Source organism: Dermacentor albipictus, chromosome 3, assembly GCF_038994185.2.
Source record: "Dermacentor albipictus isolate Rhodes 1998 colony chromosome 3, USDA_Dalb.pri_finalv2, whole genome shotgun sequence".
NCBI lineage: Eukaryota > Metazoa > Arthropoda > Arachnida > Ixodida > Ixodidae > Dermacentor > Dermacentor albipictus.
The window spans coordinates 146,830,949-146,858,044 of NC_091823.1; the positions used below are offsets into that span (position 1 = coordinate 146,830,949).

At 45.9% G+C, this 27,096-nt stretch overlaps 1 protein-coding gene across 5 annotated transcripts in view; it reads right to left on the reverse strand.

Annotated features, from left to right (window-relative positions):
• The window catches only part of LOC139057613 (NLR family CARD domain-containing protein 3-like), a 129,506-nt gene that overhangs the window by 57,440 nt on the left and 44,970 nt on the right, over positions 1 to 27,096 (reverse strand). For 4 of the 5 annotated variants that reach the window (XR_011512939.1, XM_070536149.1, XM_070536150.1 and 1 more), the window contains exons 3-5: positions 24,505 to 24,813; positions 6,010 to 6,372; positions 3,467 to 3,702 (exon numbers count right to left, since the gene is read on the reverse strand). Coding sequence is in view for 4 of the 5 variants with exons in the window: in XM_070536149.1 (XP_070392250.1) it covers positions 3,467 to 3,702; positions 6,010 to 6,372; positions 24,505 to 24,813 (908 nt within the window). In the remaining variant the exon portion in view is untranslated. The remainder of the gene's footprint in view (positions 1 to 3,466; positions 3,703 to 6,009; positions 6,373 to 24,504; positions 24,814 to 27,096) is intronic. The other variant, XM_070536151.1, reaches the window with a different exon arrangement.

The following is a 27,096-nucleotide window of genomic DNA, read 5'->3' on the forward strand; positions in this document are numbered from 1 at the left end:
CACAGGTGGGCTATCAAACACTTCAGCAAACACAATCTTAAACGCGGACCAGCTTGTAAAGTCTGATTCGTTGTTGAAGAATCAAACTTTCGCTACGTCGTCTAGGTATAATGGCACGTGGGTCAGCTTAGACTGGTCATCCCATTTGTTATGGGCACTTACACGTTCGTACGATGACAGCCAGTCTTCCACGTCCTGTTCGGTGGTCCCACTGAAAATGGGTGCGTCGCGTTGACAAGCGACGCCGGCGCAGATGACAGTGTCAACCGGTGGTGCAGGCAACGAGGTGGCGGGATCAGGCATAGTGCAAGGCGATCTTGCTGGCAGCTTTCGAGTGCGAAGCTCCAGGATGAGGCGAAGGACCCCAGCAACCTCCACCAAATGCGAATGAGGTTTATTGTCGTTCACAACGTTGTGGAACCCTAGGTAAATCAATGCACTGCAAGGGCTGTCCGTAGCACGGGGCTCCCTCGCGATCACGGCCTGGCCGTTCATCGTCCTCTTCAGACGGCACATACACAGGGGCGCGTCTGCTTCATTACAATATATATATACATATGTACATACATACGTATACACATATATACATATATATATATATATATATATATATATATATATATATAAACGAGAAGAAAGGGGGTTTACCGAGGGGCCCGATCTTTTATTAGTCATATCATAAGAAGCCAACAAACACTGACACCAAGGACAACATAGGGAAAATTACTTGTGCTTAATAAATGAAATAAAGAAACGATAAATTAGTGGAAATTAAAGTGGATGAAAAAACAACTTGCCGCAGGTGGGAGCCGAACCCACAACACACACATATATATATATACACACATATATATATATATACACACATATATATATATATATATATATATATATATATATATATATATATATATATATATATACGAGAAGAGAAAGGGGGTTAACCGAGGAGCCCGATTTTCATTAGTCATATTATAAGAAGCCAACAAACACTGACACCAAGGACAACATAGGGGAAATTACTTGTGCCTAATAAATGAAATAAAGAAACGATAGATTAATGGAAATTAAAGTGGATGAAAAAACAACTTACCGCAGGTGGGAACCGAACTCACAACCTTCGCATGTCGCGTGCGATGCTCTACCAATTGAGCTACCGCGGCGGCGCTTCCCCATCCACTTTTTTGGGTATTTATGTGTCCTAGTAGAACCCTGGGAGTGTTAGCCAGCGCCACCACTCACAAACCTTGGCGGCGGACGTGGAACGTCTTTTTGCCGCAGGCGTCACGAGAACGTGATCTTTTAGGATGAAGGCAGCTGGTCAATAAACCCACATATGCTACCTGAAGGCGTCAATGTAGCCGGATTCGAGACCCTCGTTATGTAATGAACGAGAAGAGAAAGGGGGGTTAACCGAGGGGCCCGATTTTTATTAGTCATATTATAAGAAGCCAACAAACACTGACACCAAGGACAACATAGGGGAAATTACTTGTGCTTAATAAATGAAATAAAGAAACGATATATTAATGGAAATTAAAGTGGATGAAAAAACAAATTACCGCAGGTGGGAACCGAACCCACAACCTTCGCATTTCGCGTGCATCCACTTTAATTTCCATTAATCTATCGTTTCTTTATTTCATTTATTAAGCACAAGTAATTTCCCCTATGTTGTCCTTGGTGTCAGTGTTTGTTGGCTTCTTATGACATGCATACATGCATGCATACATGCATACATACATGCATACATACATACATACATACATACATACATACATACATACATACATACATACATACATACATACATACATACATGCATGCATGCATGCATGCATACATACATACATACATACATACATACATGCATACATACATGCATGCATACATACATGCATACATACATGCATACATACATGCATACATACATGCATACATACATGCATGCATGCATACATGCATGCATACATGCATGCATACATGCATGCATACATGCATGCATACATGCATACATGCATACATGCATACATGCATGCATACATGCATACATACATACATACATACATACATACATACATACATACATACATACATACATACATACATACATACATACATACATACATACATACATACATACATACATACATACATACATACATACATACATACATACATACATACATACATACATACATACATACATACATGCATACATACATGCATGCATGCATGCATGCATGCATGCATACATACATACATACATACATACATACATACATACATACATACATACATACATACATACATACATACATACATGCACACTGAAACACACACACACACACACACACACACACACACACACACACACACATACATACATATGTGTGTGTGTGTATGTGTATATGCGCGTGCACGTGTGCCCGGGCGTGCATATATAAACAGTACCGGAAAACGCCAAGAGCAAAGAAGAGAAAGAGAATGGTAAGGAGACCGATAGAGTAGTAGGGACTGAGGTGCCTCTTGGCGAATCCACCATAGTGGGCATGCGCCCCGTGTTTGGGAGCAAACACAAACTCAGGAACCTGCCCCCGTGCGTTACACCGGACAATGGACGGCGAAGACTCAACTCGAAACAGCTCCGCTGCTCAGAACGCGAACTTCCTGGGAGCATTGGTAAATGAATACCTTTCTGTGTTAACAATGCCCAGCCCCAAGTCAGCGACCTCGTTCGACAGAATTAAGAAAAGTGACCTCGTCCTTCTACAACAGTCAAACAAGCCCTCGCAACTGTGGAATATTGTTTGAATAGAGGTGCTCCATGGAGGAAGGAACGGCAAGACAAGATCATGTACCTTTAGAATACCGGGTGGATCTGCGGTTAAACGGGCCGTTCAACACCTGTAGGTGCTGGAACCAAACTTTTCGGTATCTTCTGCGAGCGGGGTAGTTTTTTTGGAACTAGAACGACAAAGGAGGAGACGGCGCGTTCTCGTACCTCGGACCACGCACAACAGCAGCTACTTACGGAGTCTCGTTATAGTTTAAGGTTAATAGACCCCTTTTTTGATGCACAGAAAGGCATGATTTTCTGCACAGCCTATGCGTATGTTTTGAACACTGTCACAACGCAAGCCGATAAGGTTCTGGAGAATAACAGTTACCTAATGAATGATGGCACACAGTGTGCTTTGAATGCGGGCCATGAACTTAAGGTTATCAGGAATCTATGGTAACAAGAGAACAAACTGTGCGTTGCCAGTGCTGCTGTTCTGCGCCAACGTCGATGACACGCGAGTATGACACTGGCTTCAATAATATCGCTTCAATGAAACATTCAACTTCAAAGCTTCCACATAAGTTAAGATTTCTTTCTATCGTAACATGGTACTCTGAGCACCGGAATCCCCTTGGAGGCTATGCAATCTCGATAACGTAGAGAAGTAATCAAATTACTCACTGTCCAATTGTGATCTTCCAGTTGTTGGTCATCTCCTGACGCGCAGCAGATATCGGCTCAACATCGTCCTCAAGGATAACCGAAAAGTGCAACTCTTTCAGAGACTCACATACTTGAGTGGCTTCGATGATACAACGAATCTCGGCAACAGAAAAGTCAGATCCCAGAGCGAGGCGCCGGAGTGACTTTGCTTGTCTGAGGCCACCTGCCAAATGGTCAGCGTGCCACCTGATCTTCTGCTTGTCGGAATACAAAATGTTAGACAGAAGAATTAGTTCTTGATTCATCTCTATAAATTATCAGACGTAGTACATTTGTTCTAGGAATGCGAGTAGCTGAGCAAAAGCTGCATGCTGAGGCTCAACTCTACTCTCTTACAACACAAACACGCAGCTGTGAAGTGCATTCCATTTACAGAGTCCACAAAGCCTTGCATGTGTACTTCAAAAAAAAAACTCAGATGACCGATAAAAAATTTTGTAAAGGCATTCTCGCATATAGGCCGAATACATATTTCGGAATATTCATCATGCCGGAAACTATCTGTAACAAACGTTAACCTTCATGAACCCATAGCAAATCTAGAAATCAAGAATGAAAAGTAGCGAAATAAATCCCTCACATATGTTGTAGAAGTTTACATATGTCTTGCGTTTTGAGAAAACGTGTTTTAATTCGGGATGTTCGTGATTTGCATTCGCAAATTACGGATATCTTACAAAGTCTTTAAATTTTCTGTCAGCTTTCGCACACATGGTATTTAAAAAGTTTGCGACTTATATTGTTGTGTTCGATGAGCATAAGTAGCAGCTGTTGTGGGTTCTTTCAGCTGCTAACATGTCCGCTTGCATCTGTTGCCTGTGCAGCCAGAATATCACCGATAGGTAACGCTCCCTTTTCATTGCTGTAATTACATGTATGGTGTAGTTTCAGTAGGATAAGCGACTTGCAGAACCTTCATAGTCTATTAGAAATTGATATTTTGGTGGTATTTATCCACATCTGTAACAGCAGTTAGCCTGGATAACGAATTCATGCCCAAATTGACTTATAGTCTTATGTCTGACAAGACTGATTGTCTGACATGACTTTTTTATTGACAATACTTATTGACTCACAAGACTTATTCATTGACAAGGCTTATTGTCTCCGCAGCCGGCGAGTACCAACCAGTGTCGTCCAAGTAGAAGTGTTTGAAAAGGGCGGACCATTGGATTAATAGATGATAATGGCAGCAAACGCAGTTTAAACTGAAATCAAGATGCGTACCAATCTTGTAAATGTCACTACACTGCAGTCAAAAAAGGAGTGCACAATGACTTGCATTGCGAAAATAGAGGCTTGGTAAAAATAAAGTCCATTCCGACAGATCCTCACTATTACTTTTTCTAAGACATGTTCTACCACCTCATTTCGAGATACCTCGAAAGATACCATAGAAACAAGTTTGATCACGTCAAAAAGGTCATAAAATCACTTCCAGTCATAAAACGTCTTAGCAAAAGCCGAGCGGAAGAGCAGCTAGCGCGTTGCGCCGTTGCTGCAAGAGTGACTGTGTATTTTAAAGCGGAGGTTGTCTTTAACACTGAAATTTATTCTTACAATTTTCATTCAATGACAGTTATTCTCGTGAAGAAGACTCCTTTTCGTCAAACACTTAATGGAAGAAACGCCGAATGTGGAATTTCTAAAGGTTCTCTTGCATAAACGTCTGATCACAAATGAGGTCTTTCAAAACATTCTTTGAAATGCAGTCGTTCAAATTTGGTCTCTTTCGCCTCAAGGAGAGAATATTGTCATTCGTGCCAGAGATAGTGGCTGACCGATATTATAGGCGCAGCCTTCCGGCATCTTGGAGAGACTAGTAGGCTGCGCTTATACCTTCAGTAAGGCAATAGGACAGCAGGGGCACGATATTCACATTGTAGATGCAAGTGACCACATCATAGCATATCAGCAATCGTGGTAAGGTAGATAAGCTTCATTATAAAGTTACTCGTGTACATTAAGGCGACGCCAACGCATAGGATAGTTTTGGGCGTGAATGAGCCCACGTCTTGGTGTTTCAAGTAGTTGAATTTGAAGACCATTGTGAGCATTGGTCTTATTCCTTTATTTGACGTGTTCTTGGGCACTGATTAATCGGTTGATAGGGCCACCAAACCGCAAGAAAAACCGAAGGGCACAGATGGGACAATATATAGGCGCAGCAGCGGGAATACGAGGGCCTAAAATATTTTGCGGCACTGATTAACTACCGAAGGTCATTGAAGAAACACTTTTTTGAGAACGTTTCTCCCACAAAATGAACATTGACAGTGAGAAAAATTGCTCTACTTTTTTAGCCACTTTAATATAATTACTTTAAAATTATAATGTCCGCATATTCAAAACTCTAGTCATCAATATAAGAAAGAAAGTATTATCCTTAGTTTGCATCTATGAAGACATCACGCGATGGAAATTTTGAATTGTGCTGACACCATAGGAACTTCTAGCTTGTGCTACTCAACAATTTGAAAACTGGCGGAAGTCTTCCTCACCTGAGTTTTCTGTTTCCTCAAGTCCCACTCAACACTAACGAGTGCCATCTCCTGAATGGTATTGTTGGTGGCAAGGAACTTCGAGATTGACTTAGAATCCTGGACACCCAATTTGAAGCCCTCAATGGTGAGCTTGGTCACTGTTTTGTTGGTAATGAGGGCTCCGAACACAATGTTTGCCTTGGTGCGGTAAGTGTGGTTGTGGCAAATTACAGTCACGTCGGGAGGAGCCGTAGGTCTGGCAAGCATTCGCTTGAAGCTTGAGCCGCATCGGTGAGATGAAAAGGAGGCATCCAAGATTAGGCAAGAGATGTCGGTGCTCTTTTCAAGGGCCTGCAGCAGCTTTCCGACGAAGTCGAACACCTAGACAGAAACAGGCGTACGTGGCAAGTGAAAACAGTAAAATTACTTCTACAAAAGCCTCACGCCATTTCATGAAAGGTGCGATCAGCAGCCTCGAGTCAGTGAATATGCTGAGCGGCTCATTGCAATGTGACCGTTCACGTGAGCAAGAAAAACTAGTCATACAGCAGAAAAAAATGTTTGCAGAATACTTTGCCATAACCTCACTGTTCCTCTGCAAGCGGACAAATTCTTCCCAAGCTTTATTTTTGCTTCCAAGGCGTAGAGCGTTACGTTGCATGCACCTGTAATTTTACACTAAACTGTGACGCTGCAGGAATATCCCGACATTTAGTTCATAATGACTGAGCATGCTGCAATTCTGCTCGCAAGTAACCGGGGCCTCACTGTTTATTAGGTGATTATTTAGAGAAAAAATTAATATGTGGAGTTCTGAGTGAGAAAAGCACGAGCTCATTATAAGGCACACCGAAGTTGGCGACTCCGGGTTAATTTTGACCACCGCGGTTTATTGAACATGGACTTACAGCTAATACACTGGTGTGTTTTGCATTTCGCCGACATTTTTTTTTTGCAAAACGACATTTCTTATTGCTCAAATCGTAAATTCTTAGAGTACTTAAGAAATGAATTATGGGGTTTTACATGCCAAAACAATAATTGATTACGAGGCACGCTGTAGTGGGGGCTCCGGAAATTTAGACCACCTGGGGATCTAACATGCACCTCAATCTAAGTACACCTGTGCTTTCGCATTTCGCCCCCTTTTTCACCACGGCGGGTATGTTTGTGCAGGGTTAGTGCAGTGCTAGTCAGGCGTTACAGCAGTGTTACAGCAGTGTTAGAGCAGTTACAGGAGTGTTACCGCAGTTATAGCAGTGTTAGTGCAGGTGCAGTGCAGCCTCGGTGCGGTATCAGAGCAGCCTCAGAGCAGTTCCAGCCCAGTATCAGCCCAGTTTCGGCACAGTGTCGGCGCTGTGCCAGTGCGGTGCCAGTGCAGTGTCAGTGCAGTGTCAGTGCAGTGCAGTTGATAGTGTATCAGTGCATTTCGCCCCCATCAAAAGCTGCGTTTCAAGCAGAGGTGTTAACGATAACTGCGTTTCTTATTGCTCAAATGGTAAATTGCTAGTGTACTTTAGGAAAAAGCGCATGACAGACGCAATTTATAAAATCATCAATGCTACGTGCAGCCACAAGTATTAGTATTCGTACAAATATATTCTACTTTATATGAACAAGACCGCTGACTATGCTTCGTCTCAAGGATACCGTTGTTAGATACGGGACCTATTCCTGAGCCTCCTTCGAGTTCACCAGACCACATCGAATCGCGTCACAGAAAATTAAGGAGCGCAGAAGCACATCTACCCCGTTCTCGAGGCACGGCACGTGCAAACGAGTTGGCGTCCCCCACCTCGTGTGCCGCAGTTGGAGCTATTCACTACTTGACTCTTCCCGAAAGTGAAGCGAGAGCCTGGTACTGTTCCAGGTAACGTGGGTCCCGAGGCAAGACGGCTGTAATGCACCGTGAAGCCCTGGCAGTAATCCCCCCCCCCCCCCCCGTCCGCTTTGGTGACGGTAGTTGCAGACCGGGAAGGCAATACCGCAGAGAGAAGTAAGTCTTCGGACAATTGGGGCCCAAGGAGCGACCCTCTCCGCCGGGTGTGGCACAATCGCATGGGCGCCTACCGTTGGCCGAAAATGACGACACCTGAGCGGGCTCGCCGACTGGCCGAAAATGGCGTCACCTGAGCGGGCTCGCCGATTGGCCGAATGTGACGTGACTTCGAGACACTGAAGGGCTTAAAGCCAGAGTCTGGGAGCAGCAAGAGAGCATTCCTTCATTCATCTCTTTCGAGCATCTTGCCATGGGCCGCAGCGTCCGAGTTGCTGCCGGCCCGTAGTGACTATGACTTAATTTCTTGGTCCTCTCACTGTGAATAATGTAAATAAGCTTCCAGTTTTCTCCTCTAGGTCATCTTCAACCTCGCCAAACTCCCACACCCAAGGGCAAAGCCCAAAAATCTGGGGGACAGCAATTGGGATCGGCCTCCAGATCCAACACCGTTAATACTTGTTCTTCTCTAGTAACGTAATTGAGATAAAAATAGAATTTATTGAGGGAATGCAGACGACCACCTTAGGTACACGCAATGCACAGGATTGTAAAGAAAGCATTGAAGAAACACCACTGAACACCTCACTACACATCTACCGATTCTACAGCTTTTATAATACTTAGAAGCGAAATATCAGCTAAGAACAACTGTTTGTCCCTCCAACCACAGGCTTATGTTAAACCACTCACAGCGCGTCGAACACGGCATCGTCACGCTGATTCTTTACCATCTTATAACAACCGAACTAACCTCTAAGGTTTCCTTCTTCCCGCGCACTGTAACAGATTGGAACACCCTGCGGTTATCACAATTCATAAACACCGATTCTACTGAACGCATGTGTCTTCAATATTAACGGTATTGCAATTGCGGCAAGGCTTGTTACTGTTTTCGTTTTCCTCTTTTACATGTGAATTTTGTTTGATACTTTCCACATCTTCCTTACTCTATTATTTTCAGTATTTTGCAATAGTCGCTTGCTCCACTTCTGGCACTATATTTCCCCCCTCTCGCGATAGTGGTTGCAAGTGCTCATATATGCGTGTGATACTGATCTAATGTTTGTCAAGCTGTCTTCCTTGAATGTATGTACCTTCTCTTAATCTTACTTAGTCGTGGCTTTCATTTTTTTATATTTACCTACGTTGCATTGCTAATGTATTTTTTTCATAAGTGTATGTATATGTTATATGTGTATATGTAAATATTTATGTATTTATGTATTCTGCCCCTCCTGCTTGGGCTCCCATTTGGGCCTGCAGTATTGTATGAATAAATAAATAAATAAATAAATAAATAAGTGTTTGCAGACGAAGACAAAATCTGTTAAACTGTATGCTTGCTACAAATATTTCCGAAGGCCGATTAGGGAGGATCATGGAGGGTAGCCAAAAAGAAAATCTAAGCTACCATCGACCTGAGTATGACAGTTACTTTGTGCAACTTTGGGACTTTCAAGGTGTGATAAATGATATGAACTGGACAATATTGAGAGTTACACCACGACAGAGACGCAAGAGCGCAGAGAAGGACAAACTGAGACGACAGACGAGCGCTAACCATGAACAAATGTATTTTTCTAATAAATTTATGCATTTCAGCGCCATGATTTGTCATATTGGCGAACCAGGAAGCCCAAACGTCTAAAAATATTAAGGGCCGTTTAGGGGATCAAATGTATGAACCTTAGATAAACCACAATGTACGCAGCATAATGACGACGGTCTACAGACCACAAGCCAGTATTTCAAAAGACATGCACGCAAATAGGTAATGATATAGACTGATAAAAGAAGAAGAGTTCCAGACTAGCCATCAGTCTTGTGAAGCTGCATAGAAGTGCCAGTTTAGGCGAAGATATTGTGACGCACAGTCCAGTGAGCGCAGGTAAACAGTCAGCGCGGCGAGCACGACTAAACTGCGAGAACTTTATTGGCCAAACTTGTGCCTTCAAACAAAGTAAATATGATTCTGGGGTGGTGTTAGCAGCAGGCGCGGTTGGTTGCGGCAAAATCGTGTGCCAGTGCTTACGGTTCGCCTCTTTCATGCGTGGAACATCGTATCCTTTATACGCGCTCGGGACTAAGAGTTTGAGTATATAAAGCGTATCGCAATCATCTATTAGCGCACCTACAAAGAGGCAAGTATTACCTTTAGTAATAGTACGACAGCGTTTTGGATGTATGCTTTTTATCGCACCGCGCCAGCGCTCTCTCGTGATTGCAGAATCATCATAAAGCCACGCAACGAAACTGAACAATCGAGAGTGCATGACACTCGCGTTGCAATAACAAGGACCACGGTCCGTGTGCAGCAAACCTGTTGGTGATTAGAAATGGAAGTGCATGCGGTCGGAATTTTTAATTATAAACGGCAACGTATCGTTGTTCTTGAAAAGGAAAAGAATAAAATGCGTGCATTTTAGCACTTGTAACATACGGGGGCTAATTTGAACGATAACGGTGCTTACCAGGCGTTGTTGAGCGGGTGCAGACGAAGATAAAGTGTTAGGTTAGGAAGGAAGATAAACGTGGACATTCAAAAAAAGATAACGCGAACAAAAAAATATAAGGAGAAAAAAAAGAACAAGAGGCGTCGCATAAAGCGTTAGGATTGAAGTTGGTAAACGAAGTAGGGGGGTGATTCTAAATACGACAAATCTGTTATTCGCAACAAAGACCAATATTTAGCAAAGTTCGGCAAAGCGTGCAGCTGAGAACCTTCCAAGTAACCAATCGGCTGTCAATGAGGAAAGAAGACGCCTTCGCGGACGGTAGTGAATTCGAAATAAGGGGTAATCGTAAGTCAGTTGTAGAAGCCTTCGCTTAACAGTTGCCAAAGTCATTTGAGAGATGGTAAAGAAGGGCACATTTCAAAGTTTGATAGAGCAGAAACCGAAGCGTTATTAAACATAATCTAAACCACCACCAAAAATTGGCTGGGTTTCATTGCATACGTCCCGCGTTTGTGCTAGTAATACGAAAGAGACGGGGCAATGATACAGTAGATGGAAAACATATTCGCGGGAAATGAGCAGAAAGGTTGAATATGAATGATTTTACGGGAAAGAAGGAATGTGAAGTGGAGGAAACACGGAAAGGAAAAAAATGAAGGATTAAAACACATTAGCTGACCAATATACGGAAGGATAGCAAAGTAGCATAGTGAACTACGTCGATATTCTTCTAAAATATGTAGTCAATGATTTCAGGTAAATGAATGTGGCCATTCGATTAAAATCTAGATGCCTGTGAACCTGGTGAAATTCTGCTTGTAAGGCATCTTAGAAAAGTTCAGAATATGTTCTGTGTGTAAGCACGTCATCAATATGAAAGGGAACTAATTGTTAGCGCTTGCAACTCATGATGTGTGCTTCCGAATTGAGGAACATCAAAGGTAATTCGCTTTCCAGTGGGGCATTTAGTCTCACTGACCACTTGACGGTATGCAAGTGACGTTGCATACAGGCAAGCACGAAACGTTGCCGCGACGTCTATATTTTGGAAAAAATGGAGCGTGGAAAATTTTCACGGATAGAAAAGTCGCCAATAAGGCACAAGAAACCTGCGTTTACAGTGAGCGAAACCGAACTTACGAAAATGCCACCACTTGTTTTCTCACCACAAATACTAGTTCAGGTCAGGTGAGTACCTGATTTGCTACAAGGTTTTGGATGCAGTCAACTCAGGTATATAAAGTGAACGACTGTTTAGTTACAGTTACGTTATCTGACCAACTTACCCGTCATACGTATTATGTGAAAATTTTCAAAAGCAGGTTCTAAAGAAGAAATGTCGCTGGACATGCCCCGGACATCAAATCTGAAAGGTGTGTTGCAGGCGGTGTGGATGTTTTAACGCGTTGCAAGCCTTCCACAAAGGTACTCCCGATCGCATGTGTTTCATCGTTTCTGAAAGCGAACTCGTTATCACTTTTACCCTCTGATAAAGATGGTGGTTTCGTTGTCCTGCCGCTGGGTGACTTCAATGCGAAGGCCACCCTTGCCGTTGATTTAGTTTTTAAAAGTGATGACAGAATTTCCCGTGCAAACGTGAAATTAAAAGCAAGAAAACTATGCAAATCCCTTAGCAAAAGGGATTTGCAGGGAAAGCTAGCAAAAGTAATAGAAAAAACTAAAAAGCCAAGCTTAGATATTTTCTTTTCAGCTAAGACGCATCAGAATTACTGCCCTCTGCGGGTTACCGTAACTAATACGGCGACTTAGCAGAAAGCTGTTGGCTTGTTTTTGCCAGATAAACTAAACCTTATATTCATTGACGATCCTTTTCTTGTTAGAGATTCTGTTGAAGGTATTAGTTTAGGAGAGAATGAAAAGGGACTCTGTTCTCGATCGACATTAAACATCTGTACCATTCACTTCCACGTCACAAAATGCTACTGGTTGTTGAAGAATACATTGATGACTTTGGATCAGTTGGCTTACAGAATGCTGCAGGTGTTTCTATTAGCGGCTTTCTTGAATGGCTAAACTTCTACTTGAAATCAACTTACGCCTCTAGGAATGAACAAAATTACATACAAAGGAACAGTGTTTGTATAGGATCATGCGTAGCGCCGGTACTAAGCGATATTTATCTAGCTAATCACGATCGCAATATTCATGGTCAACTAGCCGCGTCCCCTGTTGTCGAAGTGTGCAGGTTTCTGGACGACTACCCGATATTTATTGAATGTACTGATCACGCTTTTGAGCCTGCTGTTTTGAAGTCTTGGATGTCTTCAAGAAAGAGCTGGAGTCTCTAGAACTTACGCATGAGGTCCACATTGATGACTCGTTGCGCTTGCTAGATCTCAGGCTGTGCCTTGCTAACAAACATGTGCGCTGGTGCTTCGAACCAAGAAGTAAGAAGCCACTCTTGCTCTTCAACTTAGCACACTCAAAGCTCGTTAAACGAGGTATTATAAAGTTCTCTCTCGTTAACAGCCTCAAGAAATCTTGCCCACATGAGATGTAACATAGTCTTGCTGCACAGGTTGATCGCCTTTCTTGGGCTGGCTACCCTTCGGCCTTAATTTCAGCCATAGCGGAACACCTTCTGAGGCGCACAAAACGTTATGAGCCCGCTTAGTCAAGGAACCAGCTGGCTGAAAGACGCAGGTTTGCAGTGCCACCGTATGTGCATGATGTCTCCCATAGGCTAAAGAAAATTGGGCAGGGTGCAAGAACCAGTCGTTTTATCAGCCCCGAAAAGTTGGCAAGGCGCTGTAAGCGTGTAAGCACGCCTAAATCACATCAGAGTTGTTGCTCTTTCGGGCACAGAAAACGTTTTGTGAAGTGCACAACAAATGTAGTCTACCGAATTTCCCTGTCTTGCGGCATTAAATATGCTGGAGAGACTGTTAGGTGCTCAAACGATCGTCTAAGAGAGCACTGTAACAAAAAAAATAAATTACGGGGTTTTACGTGCAAAAACGCCTTTCTGATCATGAGGCAAGCCGTAGTGGAGGACTCTGGAAATTTCGACCACCTGGGGTTCTTTAACGTGCACCTAAATCTAAGTACAGGCTTTTTCGCATTTCGCCCCCATCAAATTGCGGCCGCCGTGACCAGGATTCGATCCCGCTACCTCATGCTCAAGCACTGTAACAACGTCCACAGCACTGTACAAGGTCACTTGGGCATCCACTGACGGGACTGTGGCTGCGTGCCACTCTTTGAAGATACTGAAGTTTTAGCGAGACACAGCTCATAGCTCACCCGGAAAATTGCGTAAGCTGATATTGTCACGTGGTATTGACGGTGAAGAAAGCAGCCAAACTAAGAAAGTTGAAACTAGCGTTTTGTTGGGCGAGCTTGTGCCCTCAAGAACAGGCAACACTCAAAGAACGGCGACAGCGGCGAACACAGATGGCGATCGTCGAAAATCTGATCAGTGGTTCAAGCGCGTCGGCTTTGATACATCACTCGTCGAATGTTTCAGAGTAATCGATGGGACCCGGGTGCCTCCCACAAAGTTCTACACTGTTCGCGTCGTGCACACAAGCGCTCAGATTACACAAGGTTCGGTCACAGACAGGGGATGTAAGCATTGATAACATTCCAGAAACTTCAGATGCGTGTAGGCGCTTCCTGCGCTTCGCGATAACATTTATTAGGCGGTGAAACATGTCACCGGATGAAGACAAGCACACGTGTCAATGTCCCTCTCTTAAAAAGCATCGACCCGATGCTGCAAATGAAAGTGATAAAGAAAAACAGTCGTAGCAAAAAGAACAACAAAATAAGGAAGTTCCTCAGCGTCCGTAAAATGGTTTATGATCCACCACGTGGACCCCTTCAGATCGCGCGCGGCGCTGCTGTGAAGGCGAAATGTCATCTGATATGACCTCATAGTCCAGTGCGCCAATACGTCGAATCACCTTGTAGAGTCCGAAATAGCGTAGCAATAGTTTCTCACTCAGTCCTCGCCGGCGTATCGGGATCCAACCCCAAACACGGTCGCCGGGCTCGTACTCGAGGAAGCGTCGTCGGAGGTTGTAATGTCGGCGGCCAGTACGCTGCTGGTTCTTGATTCGTAGGCGTGCGAGCTGTCGAGCTTCTTCGGCACGCTGGAGATAGGTATCGACGCCAAGATTCTCTTCATCAGTGATGTGCGGCAGCATGGCGTCGAGCATCATCATCGGGTTCCTACCATAAACCAGCTTAAACGGCGTGATCTATGTTGTTTCCTGCACCGCCGTGTTGTAAGCGAATGTTAGGTACGGCAGGACCGCATCCCAGGTCTTGTGTTCGACGTCGACGTACATTGCCAGCATGTCGGCGTGGCTCTTTTTCAGGCGCTCCATAGGACTACTCGTCTGTGGCTCGTAGGCAATTGTCCTCCTGTGGCTTGTATGGCTGTACTGCAGAATGGCATGGGTGAGTTCTGCTGTAAACGCTGTTGCTCTGTCGATGATGAGGCTTTCTGGGGCGCCATGTCACTGCAGAATGTTCTGGACGAAAAAAAATTTCGCCACTTCGGCTGCGCTGCCTTTCGGTGGAGCTTCAGTTTCAGCGAAGCGGGTGATATAGTCCGTCGCCACGATGATTAACTTATTTCCGGATGTTGCTGCCGGATACGGTCCCAGCAAATCCATCCCGATCTGCTGAAATGGTGGACAAGGAGGTTTGATCCCCTGTACTAATCCTGCTGGTCTTATCGGTGGTGTCTTGCGTCGCTGACAGTCTCGGCATGTCTTGACGTAACGGGCGACGTCGGCGGTCAGACGACGCCAGTAGTACCTTTCCTGTATCCTCGACAGCGTTCGGGAGAATCCGAGGTGCCCAGCAGTTGGCTCGTCATGTAGGGCACACAGTACTTCTGGACGCAGCGCTGACGGAACAGCAAGAAGGTAGCTGGCGCAAACTGGTGAGAAGTTCTTTACGAGCCGGTTGTTTTGTAATGTGAACGAAGACAATCCGCGCTTCAATGCCCTAGGTACTACGTCGCGTTCCCTTCCAAATACTCGACGAGGCCTTTTAGCTCCGGGTCTGCTCGTTGCTGTTTAGTGAAGTCTTCTGTGCCTATTATTCCGAGAAAGGCGTCGTCATCCTCGTCATTCTGCGGCGGGGAGTCAATGGGGCCGCGTGAAAGGCAATCGGCATCAGACTTTTCGTCCGGACTTGCAGGTTACAGTAATATCCTATTCTTGCAGTCTTAGGCTCCACTGCTCCAGCCGTCCTGAAGGTGCGTTTAAATTTCCTAGCGAACACAAGGCGTGATGGTCGCTGACGACTTTGAATGGCCTGCCATAGAGGTAAGGGCGAAATTTCGCTGTAGCCCAAACAATGGTGAGATTTCCCTTTTGGTTGTAGAATAATTGCCTTCCGCTTTTGACAACGTCCAGCTAGCGTAAGCTATCACGCGTACAAGTACGTTTTTTTCTCTGGACTAGGATGGCACCGAGTCCTATGCTACTGGCGTCTGTGTGGACTTCGGTATCGGCGTCCTCGTCGAAGTGCGGAAGTACTGGGGGTGACTGCAAGCGTCGTTTGAGTTCTTCAAGTGCGTCGGCCTGCGGCGTTTCCGACTTGAAGGCGACATCACATTTAGTTAGGTGTGTCATCGCCTCAGCTACGCGTGAAAAGTCCTTGACAAACCACCTGTACTAGGCATGCATGCCAAGGAATCGACGCACTGCCTTCTTGTCCATGGCCTGTGGGAACATCGCAATGGCAGCAGTCTTCTGCGGGTCATGGCGGACTCCAGACTTGCTGATGACGTTTCCTAGGAACAGAAGCTCATCGTAAGCGAAGCGGCACTTCTCTCGCTTCAGCGTGAGCCCTGATGATTTGATGGCCTCTAGTACTGTCGCAAGCCGCCTAAGGTGATCGCCGAAATTTCCGGCGAAGACAACGACGTCAACCTAGTAAACAAGACAGGTCTGCTACTTAAATCCTGCTAACACCGTGTCGGTGACGCACTGGAACGTTGCAGGCGCCGAGGAAAGTTCGAATGGCATGACTTTGAGCTCTAGAGGCATCTGGCGTGATGAAGGCAGTCTTTTCGCGATCTCTCTCGTCGACTTCTATTTGCCAGTAGGCCGACTTGAGATCCATTGACGAGAAATATTTTGCGTTGCAGAGTCGATCTAATGCGTCGTCTATCCGTGGAAAAGGGTATAGGTCCTTCGTGATCTTTTCAAGTCGACGATAATAGACTCAGAAACGTAGGGTTCCGTCCTTTTTCTTCACCAAGACTACAGGAGATGCCCACGGGCTTTTCCGCGGATGTATGGTGTCATCGCGCTGCATTTCGTCGACTTGTTCTCTTATAGCTTCACATTCTCACGTCGAAACTCGGTAAGGGCTCTGGCGGAGTGGTCGAGCGCACTCTTCGGTAATTATGCGAAGCTTTGCGACTGGTTGTCGAATCACCGATGACGTCGAAAAGTAGCCTTTGTATCGTCGGAGGAGACTTCTGGGCTGTTGCTGCTTAATCATGGGGAGAATTAGATTTATGTCGAAGTCTGGTTCGGGAACTATGGTCGTCAGGGTAGACGCGGCAGAATCCGATAGGACGAACTGATTACTGGCTTCCAGAATTTCCTCGATGTACGCGATCGTAGTGCCCTTGTTGATGTGTTTGAACTCCTGGCTGAAGTTTGTCAGCAACACTTTAGTTTTTCCTCCGTGCAGTCGAGCGATCCCTCTTGCGGCGCAAACTTCACGGTCTAGCAATAGACGTTGGTCACCCTCAATGACGCCTTCTACGTCGGCAGGTGTTTTGGTGCCGACGGAAATGACGATGCTAGAGCGGGGCCGTATACTGAGTTGACTTTCAAGCACGCTTAAGGCGTGGTGGCTGCGAGAGCTCTCCAGCGGTATCGGTCGATCTTCGGACAGCGTTACTGACTTCGACTTCAGGTCGATGATTGTACCGTGATGGTTCAGGAAGTCTATATCTGGAATGACGTCTCCTGAACACTGTTGGAGGATGACGAAGGTGGTAGGGTAAGTCCGGTCATGAACGGTAATTCTTGCCGTGCGTATTCCAGTCGGCGTGATGAGGTGTCCTCCAGCGGTCCGAATTTGAGGGCCTCCTCATGCAGTCTTAACTTTCTTCAGCTGGGCAGTGATGGGTCTACTCATGACGGAGTAATTAGCGCCTGCGTCTACTAAGGTGGTGACTGCGTGGCCATCGAGAAGCAGGTCGAGGTCTGTGGTTCTTTGTCTTGCGTTACAGTTAGGTCTTGGCGTCGGATCACGGCTGCGTCTCTTTGACCAGTGGCTGCTACGTGGCGTCATCAGTTCGTCTTTCGTCGGCGTATTCTTTGCTTCCAGACTTCATCGGGACGGCGGCGTGTCGTTGTTTTGTCGAGTTAGTTTCTTCTGCGCAGGATCTTCGTCAGTTCGATGAGCAGCAACCGCACCTCCATCGGTTGCTGCTCTTAGTTTTCCGGATATGGGCGCGCAGAACGGCCCCGGGCTGGGCTAGGCTCCGGGCTGCGCTAGGCGACAAGTAGCGCCGGGTGACGGCGAACGGGACTGTCATCGTCCCGGTCACTGAGTGTCACTCCTCCACTGAGTAGTGGCGAGGTAGTCGGTGATATCGCGAAGTCGTTCGCCAATCTGTGGTCGCGGTGCGTTAACGGCGAAACGTCGCAGTCCCATCTCCCGAGATGGGCATCGGTGGTACACACGGCTGGCTTTTTCGCCGTGATAGCTGAGCTGAAAGTGGGGGGGGGGGGGGGGCTCGCAAAATGTCCGTCTTCCTCTCGTAGGTGCACTGGGCGACGGGTGGGCATCGTGGCGGTGGCGGCGGCCAACGACGGAATGTTGACGTTGCAGGGCCCTGGCGCGGTCGCGAAGGAATACCTTGGCGGCGTGTGACGGCGGCGTATGTCATCACTTCTGGCTGGGGCTGCGGTAATTGTGGTTGCAGCTCAGGAACTCCAAGTGATCACTGCACCTGTTCTTTCACGATGTCGGTGCTCGAGGCCACCTGAGGCTGCTACTAAGGCAAGACCTTGCGCAGTTCTTAGCGCACAATGGCGCTGATGGTCTCGCGCAGATTGTTCGTAGCCAGTGATTCAATTCCTGCGTAGTTGGTAGAGTTCGTACGGCAGTCGAATTGCCGGTTCCGCATTGCCAGTGTCTTCTCGATGCTGGTGGCCTCGCGAATGAACTATTTTATGGTCTTCGGTGGACTTCGTATCATTGCGCCGAAAAGTTCTTCCTTCACACCACGCATGAGTAGGTGGACTTTCTTCTCCTAGGGCATATCCGGGTTGGTGTGGCGGAACAGATGGCTCATTTCTTCCGTAAAGATGGCAACGTTCTCATTAGGTAGCTGCACTCGGGCGTCCAGCATAGCTTTGGCCCTTTCCTTGCGCACGACGCTCGTAAAGGAGCCCAGGAAGCCACTACGGAACAGGTCCCACATTTTCATGGTCGACTCCCGGTTCTGAAACCATGTTCTGGCGGAGTCTTCTAAGGCGAAGAATACATGCCGCAGCTTGTCGTTGGAGTCCCAGTTGTTGAAAGTCGTGATTTGCTCGTAGGCGTCCAGCTAGGATTCCGAGTCTTCAGTAGCTGCTCCACGGAAGGTCGGTGGGTCCCGAGGTTGTTGCAGGATAACGAGGGGCGCTGGGGCAGCCATTGGGGTTGTTTTGGGCACGATCTTTGTCGTCTCAGGTATTTGTCCGTGCTTTGGGGGTACTCCTTGCAGTCTGCGGCTTGCACGCTGGTCTTGGGCGATCTTGGTGTTGTCTTCGGGCTTCGGGCTTGGATCGCGGCTTTGCGGGGGCATTCGGTACATGAACGCACAAGCACCTCCACCAGATGTCACGTGGTAGTGGCGGTGAAGAAAGCAGCCAAACTGAGAAAAACGAAAGTAGCGTTTTATTGGGTGAACTTGTGCCCTCAAAAACAGGCTACACTCAAACGGCGACAGCGGCGATCGTTGAAAATCTGATCAGCGGGTCAAGTGCGTCGGCTTTTACACATCAGTCGTTGAACGTTCCAAAGTAATCGCTGAGACCCGCGTGCCTTCCACAAAGTTCTACATCATTCGCGTCGCGCACACATGCGCTCAGATTTCACAAAGTTCGGTCACAGACATCGGATGGAAGCATTGATAACATTCCAGAAACTTCCGATACATGCAGAGGCATCCTGCGGTGTGCGATAACAATTGTTAGGCGGGGAAATGCGTCGCCCGATAATGTCAAACAAGTACAAGTGTCAATATCTTTAGAGAACTCGGTAGTATCTGCGTTAGTGCTCCCTCTATGGCGCTGACCCCTAGTGAAGTCACGTATCTAAACAGATAGAAACCGCAATGGTTTTTTTTTCAAGGGACCATGCTTTTAGTACAGTCAATTGCTGTTAAAACACCCCTTATGACGGCCTTTTATTTTTTGCGCATGCTGCCTCTAGTACATGTACACACGATGGGGTAACGCAACAAAATATTGTTGGAAGCACCGCCGTGTATGTCGTCTCTCGCAGTCCTTGTCCTTCGTGCTGTACATTACTTTTAGATGAATAAATGTTCAGTCCACAAATAATATTACGTACAGAACCGTGCCTCGGTTTTATTGTCCAACAACAATGACCTGACGCGCATTCGATCTCGTAATCTCAAGATTACAAAATCGAGTCTCAAATTCAATCTCTGTAATTCATTCAGATTGAATTTCCTTGTTTACTCATGGTTACGACCCTGCATTATTCCGCCTTCTCGACATTTAACGCCATCGGCTATGTGGGTTTCAAAGAACACTGCTTCTTGGACTAATTCGCATGTGCTTTTAGTTAGTATTTGCAAGCTTTGTCGTCACGCATGTGTCTTTCGTGCGCGTCTTATCTGCTGCAAATGTGTCTTGCAGTAGACGTTGTTTAATTCTATCAGTTATTTTGGTTCCTCTTAAGCTTTTTAGTGGTACGAGCATCGAGCGAAACTCTTAGTTCTTGCGCAGAGGTTCCGGTTCACCTCCTGAGACGACCGGAGACTAAATTAAATATAAAATCAAGAAAGAAGCAATAAAATAAGGCAGTACAATATTTGCGGGTTTCATTGTAGGTTTGATATCAGAACACAAGTTTAGTTACAAGTTGAGTTACCGAAGTGTCTGGAATTTATAGAATTAGAAATTACTGATTACCGCTCACCATAGCACAGAATCGTAGAATTTAGAGACCCACCACGTGAGCACGACTTTGGCGAAATTCCTGGAAACACGAAAGTAGAAAGCGGACGTAATGGCGTCACTGATGAAGTCACACACAAGAAGGTGGCCTGATATTTAACCGGCTAATTAACGGAAAAGTGTTGCCTCGCACAGACTGAACATCTGCCTAGCATAGTGGATGTGACGTCACTCTCCTCTCTCGCGGCGCTCAACTGCTTGCTCGCAACAGCTGCGCGCGCGCGCTCTTTACAAGCTGTGACGTAAGCACTGTAATGTGCGCTTCGTGCGCCGTTCGCTGAGGGGTTACGCCTCGCCAGGTGACGCGCGCTGCGCTTCCTCCTCGCCCGCTTATCGTGCCAGCGAAAGACGTTCACCCGCTTAACCAAAAGAACACCAACGCCGAGGTGCGAGTGCCACTAAGAGACACGTAAGTAAGAGATTAAGATGGTCTACTATTCTTGTTACTTACCTCCAAAGACGTTGCCCATGCAAGCGCGTTCAAACTGGAGAGCTTTCCATCACGCGAGTTGGCGGTATCTTATCGATGACGAAATGGCCACGTTCCCGACAAAGTTGTCGTGCGTGAAGAAATGTCTGTCGCGATTCACTAGCTCTCAAGAGAGGGGCTGTGCATGGACTGAAGTTCGCTACTCTCTTCTCGCAGGTCAGTTACGAATTCACGGCTAGTGCAAAAGTATTTCGCTTATCTGCACAAGTAACGGAAAAAGATTAGATACACTGTACAAACAACAAACGTAGACCCTATGTTACTTAGGCGCATGCGGTCACAGGCTCGCAGAAAAATTATACAAACCCCACCCGCTTCGGGAAACGGGAAACATGAGCAAGCAAGGCAAAATTACGCAGCACGAGGAAATGGGCGCTGAAGATTATGGAGACAGATGTATCCCTGAGTCACCAGGATGAACCTTAAACAGCTAGCAGAAATTTTACTAGGCATTATAGAACGTGTTAAGCCACAAAACGCGCCGTGATCGACCCCGTAGAAATGCGCCCCACTAAACTAATACTGTTCACTGTCCGAAAAAAAAAGATGCGTATTGTGTTCCATGGCTTGAAACAAGCGCAGCGTTTTTTTTTTTCGGGGACAGAAATCGTTCCCGCACCGAATGGTAAGACGAACTTTTTGCGCGGCGCAAAGCATGTTTTCCTGTCGCCGACCAGATCAGCACCTGAAAATCCCTAAGTGTGAACAGGGCCTTAGAATGTGTTGACCTGGGGTGCGATCGGAGATCGTTCTTCGAAACGCGCGTTCAGTTTCAGCTCACGCATATAGGCTGCGCCGAGTCGTTAGCCGCCGACACAGCGCGGCCTAGGCCAATCGCGTGAGGTGAATGGAACGCAAACTGAACGCACTTTTGGAACAAGGATCTCCGATCGTGTAGCTGATCCTGTTTTCCTAGAGCTGTTATTCCTTTTGACCACTTATAACTGGGAACCAGAACTTCAGGCAGAATGCTTACTTATTTCTTACCTCCTTATCGCGCCTATTTAGCATATAAACATTTACTACGGCTACAAACATTTTATTGGCGTCTTTATTGGGTATTTGAATGACTAGTTCGATGTTACTGCCTACATTCGATTTTCAGGGCCTACAAATGTCTAAGAGTTTTGTGCTAGCCTTGCCTTGTATAGAATGTTATAACTCACTGTGGAACTGGACTGAAGGCAGCCGATTGTTACCGCGAATGCTTTGCCGGCGTTAAGGCTCTTATTAACAGATTTGCGGCTGGCTAGTGCGCTTCTGTGAGAAGGGCTGAAACTGCTATACGCGAAGATACACTCGGAGGTGTCTTAACCTACTTGTGGGCTGAATTGATATGTTCAGCTGACGTCATCTGCAAACTTGAATGCCTAGTTGCGACTCTGACCACGAGTATGGGGCTAACATGGAAGTTTAAGAAAAGGTTCGTTGCCATCCCTAATGAACCTGCTGTTGTTCAAGCTATTTAGAAGCTTCAAACTACGTGGTACAAAAGTATCAGCTGTTAGGTATTGAAAGAACTGTTGCAGGTTTTGACCAGCGAACATGTTGCAATTCCATAGGGCAATAGATCATCAAACGTACCGAACGAGAAGTATGTGCCGGTAACTTCGGTGGATGTTGAGTGTTGTTTGCCCTCACAAACCGATACCAAGCAAAAATAGGCACAACTTGAAACACGAAGATCTTGAGGTGGTGCGTGTTTGTGACTGCTTTCACAACTTCTCCCGCGGTTGTATGTCTGGGCACACTATATTTAAGATAAATCGTGCAGCCTTCTTTTATTGTATTGAGAAAATAAAATGAATTTCACGAAACATGCATTTAATGGGTTTTATTTCTCGCAAAATCATAAGTTATGCTCAGATGGACAGGAGAAGTTATTTTAGCCTATACACGGCTAATTATCGGTTTTTGGCGCCTACAAATGCGTAAGTAGCAACTATACTGCCAGTTAAAGGCGACCAAAAACAGCGATATTTAGTGTCTGAGGAACCGGTGTCTAGTTATGACAAGGTGTTTTAGGATTCCTTTGACTTTATTGAAAGGAGAAAAAGTTAGCGCTTTCCAACTTGTTTAGTGCGACACCCGGCGAATTAGTTACAAGCGTTACAAGAAGGAGGACTTTCTGAAGTTTGCTAGCTTTCTCGGTCTTTACCGAAGAAGTTACACATCGACCGAAAATTGATCATAAATTAGTACACTACCTGCGCACACCGCAATCATATCTTCACCGATGTGGTAGGGTGCACTGCATAAATTTATGACCATCTGGCGTGGTGTCTGTAAATTTTCCTGAAAAGCGTTGGGATCACAGGCCGTAACGTTTTCCTTCGTCCGCGGTCTGGTTTCATCCCCGACTGTATGCCCACGTGTGCACGCGGAAGGAATATAAATCCCCTCGTATAGGGACATTTGATACACTAAGAAAAAAAAAATGTTTCTAATCCACGCTGTTAAGGTGGTTCGACAGTGGAGCTGTGAATAACTAGAACGACTACCCATTGAGACGTAGTCTCATATTAGTCACACAGCGACATTCACATGCACGTTACCTAATTGTTAGGCTGTAACGGTTCAACGGCTCACGACTTGGCTTGCGCCGCTACTTCGTGCACCAACAAAGAGTAGACCAGACTGATTAGAAATGCACTCAGCCGCACTTTCACCGCGCTTCGTATGCACGCTGGACATCGGAAGTACTCACTATACGCGGCCTTGCCCGTGGCACCGTCCCAACACAAATCAATTCCTAGGCGGGTTCTTTTAAGCATGAAGGTGTAGTTACATCGCTCCCTTCTTCGTATGCTACACTTGCCGCATCCCGGCGATTGCAAAGAATACAGCCGCAATCTTTACTGGGAAACGCGGGCGGCGAACGCTATGCTCGAAGGCGATACTTCTGTTTCTTCTATATTTACCCCGCACGACCGGCGCCGTCACTGCCACGGAGGCGAGCGCCATCTGTTGGTGCTGCAAGAACCCCAGTGGCGCGCGCCTCCCGTGTTTTTTGCCTGCGAACACGACAGACCCATTGTGAGGTGGCCAATACAGCTTTGCTGCAAAAAAATTATCGCACAAAATGTCGAAAATATTCCGGAGCCCTCAACTGAGGCGCACTCTGTGACTGTGGGAAATCAAACGCAAGAGCTTATTTTATTATTTTCACATTTAATAACAGCACGTATCGCAGGGATAAAAGAGGGTGCTTAAGAAGTATTTCTGTGCAGCTCTATTCTTCCGCTTGCAGAGATTTAAAAACTGCACTCACTTCAGGGCTACCCTATCACTAATCAACTGCGTCACATTTCTTAGCGCACACGCACACACACAGGCACACATACAGAGGCACGCACGCGCGCAAGTTACCTCGTTTGGGAAGAGCGTATTGAAGACTCTGAGCCACTTGAGTGCACTTGTCTCCGAAAGTGCCGTCATGAAAGCATACAGCGGAGCACACGCTTCCTTGCAAAGATTGGTCAGTCGCATGTGTTCCAGAGAGAGTTCAGTGAGTCGCGACCGCAACAGATGAGTGACAGCTGAGAACACCGCAGCCGTGATCGTTGTATTAGTTAAATCTGAGTCACTCAGGCAAAAGCTGCTCAGCAAAGAGATCCGCTTCATGGTGTTGCACATCAGTGAATCGAGGTTACGTTGTTCCCGTGGCTGAAGTCTTAACTGCGACAAGAAGAAGAAAAAAATACATTATGTAAACCCCCGCCTTCAGTAGAGGCATCTGTATTATCCAACAGTTCAAACATCTACGTTCTAGTAGTGGCAACAACGACAAATGCAGAGTTAACTGCAAGCATTGTCGTTTCCTAACGAAACAATACCACATTCTACCTCGATATTGAAGAAAGCTCAATTGGCCTATTTTAGGTTAGAAAGTTTGTTGGTTACACTTCAGTAAGGGAACAACTTCTTCCTCCATCTCAAATATATAGTACTCTTTTTCTACTTGGGCGTCCGAGACGGACCGCCAGAGACGGTATCCGCAAGTGAAGAATACTGCCTCTAAGTAAAGCGGTGATAGGTTGACTGGAAACCTAAGGTGGATAGAAGCAGACAGATGAAACTTGTATTTACAATTTCTTACAAGAAATTACGCATAGAAATGCAAGGTGGAACAGTAACACACCGGGGGACCCTATGTCGGCAGAGCCGATGGTTTGTAGCACCGCGAGTCCGGAACGCTTGGTCGGGGCAACGGCACCACGTTTTCCATTCCTCGATACGCAGCCCCAAACATATAGAGCCCGAACACCATCGAGTGGTTTTCAGTATATATGGTCCGCCGGTACGCCAATCGCCAATCTTGTACAAGCATCACCACGTGAGTGGTCCGCCGGCTATTCAAGCAGGATACAGCCTTTGAGCGTCCCCTTTACAATGGTGGCCGTAGGTTGCACCCCCAAGCTCTTCTTAGTATATAGTTTAATATCCCACTTATGTTAAATAAAACGAAAGAAAAGGTAACCCCAAGAAATTATTTGTCCTTTCCCTACTTTTCTTCGACCAATCTTCCAAAAGACTCGTACTAATCTACTGGGTACATGTTTGCTTTCCCCATGCTCTCGCTGAATCCAGTGGCCTCAATGAGGCCAGTGGTGCCTAAATAGACCGCTGGGCAGATATCTTCACATTCTAATAAATGATGCTCCATTGTTTCCCTAACTCTACCACAGGAAGCAGATGCTTCTTCCTTGTATTTCGGATTATAAGTGCGTGTTCTAAGGCAACTTTATCTCTATTTGATAAGTAATGAGTCCCCCTTTAAGCTGACATGAATTGCTTCTTTCCCGATTTCATTTCTTGCTCTTATGTAGTTACTCGTAGCAAGTTTATGTTACATTGCCGCCCCCCCATAAGATTGTCGTAGCCTCTCTGAGTTTCCGCTTGACGCTCTTTGTTGCTCACCAAACCCGCCTAGTAATTGCTGGCAAGCTTCCTAGTTATTTTCCTCCACTTTGAATCAATGTTTTCCCTGTAGAAATATCTGAACACTCTCCCAGCCCATTTACTTCCTTATTCCTCAGTCGTTCTTAACAATCAATTTTACTTAGAGCTTCCCTCCCTTCAAAACTTGTACAGCCGATTTCAACCTGGGCAGCTTCCTTTGTAGAAGGGCAGCGGATTGGGCGAATTGGTGTTCCATGGTAACAGTAAAATTCAAACAGCACTAGACGACGCGCTGTTTGACTTTTACAACTTCATTTGTAGTCTTGCAGTGAGCGCCAAATGCGAGGCGTCCCACTTTCCTTTCGTTGTCATCGAGTCCAGATTTTAGCCCTGACTTCAAGCAAGCAATCGTGTTTCGAAATAGAAGTCCTGGAACCCTTACACTTTTCCACATACTCCGGAGCACCTCGTACCTATTGCATCCCCATAGCCCTGTGTTCCAGTATGGCCGCATTTCCCTTCCCCTTAACTGTTATTGCATTTTTTCTGTGTTTCCATATATTTATTGCCATCTTTGATGCATATAAAAACGTATTTATATTCTTTATCGTGAGGTATTTCCTGGCCCTGTATTGTCACTGTATGTTCGTTGTTTTTATTCAATACCACAACACCACATTTCTGAACGCTAAATTCAAGACGTAACTTATCGCCTTGCTGTCCAAAGATATTAGCCAAACACTGCCTATCACCCTGCTTCTTAGCTATCACCACAATGTTGCCCGCATAAAGCAAACCTGGAAGTTGCTGTTCTACTACTGTACCCGCCTCTTTGTACAAAAGATGAAACCTAGTATTACCTCCTTCTAGCGCCCTTTCCGTCCACACCATGTACATCGTAAATAGCAGTGGTGATAAAGCGCACCCCTGCCTAAGTCCCTTGTTGATATCAACTTTCTCCTCGCTCCCGTTCAACAGAATCTGTATTTTCTAGGTAAATATCTCAAAATCTGTATATAATCGTCACCTAAGCTTTCCCCTTCCAGAATATCCCACAAA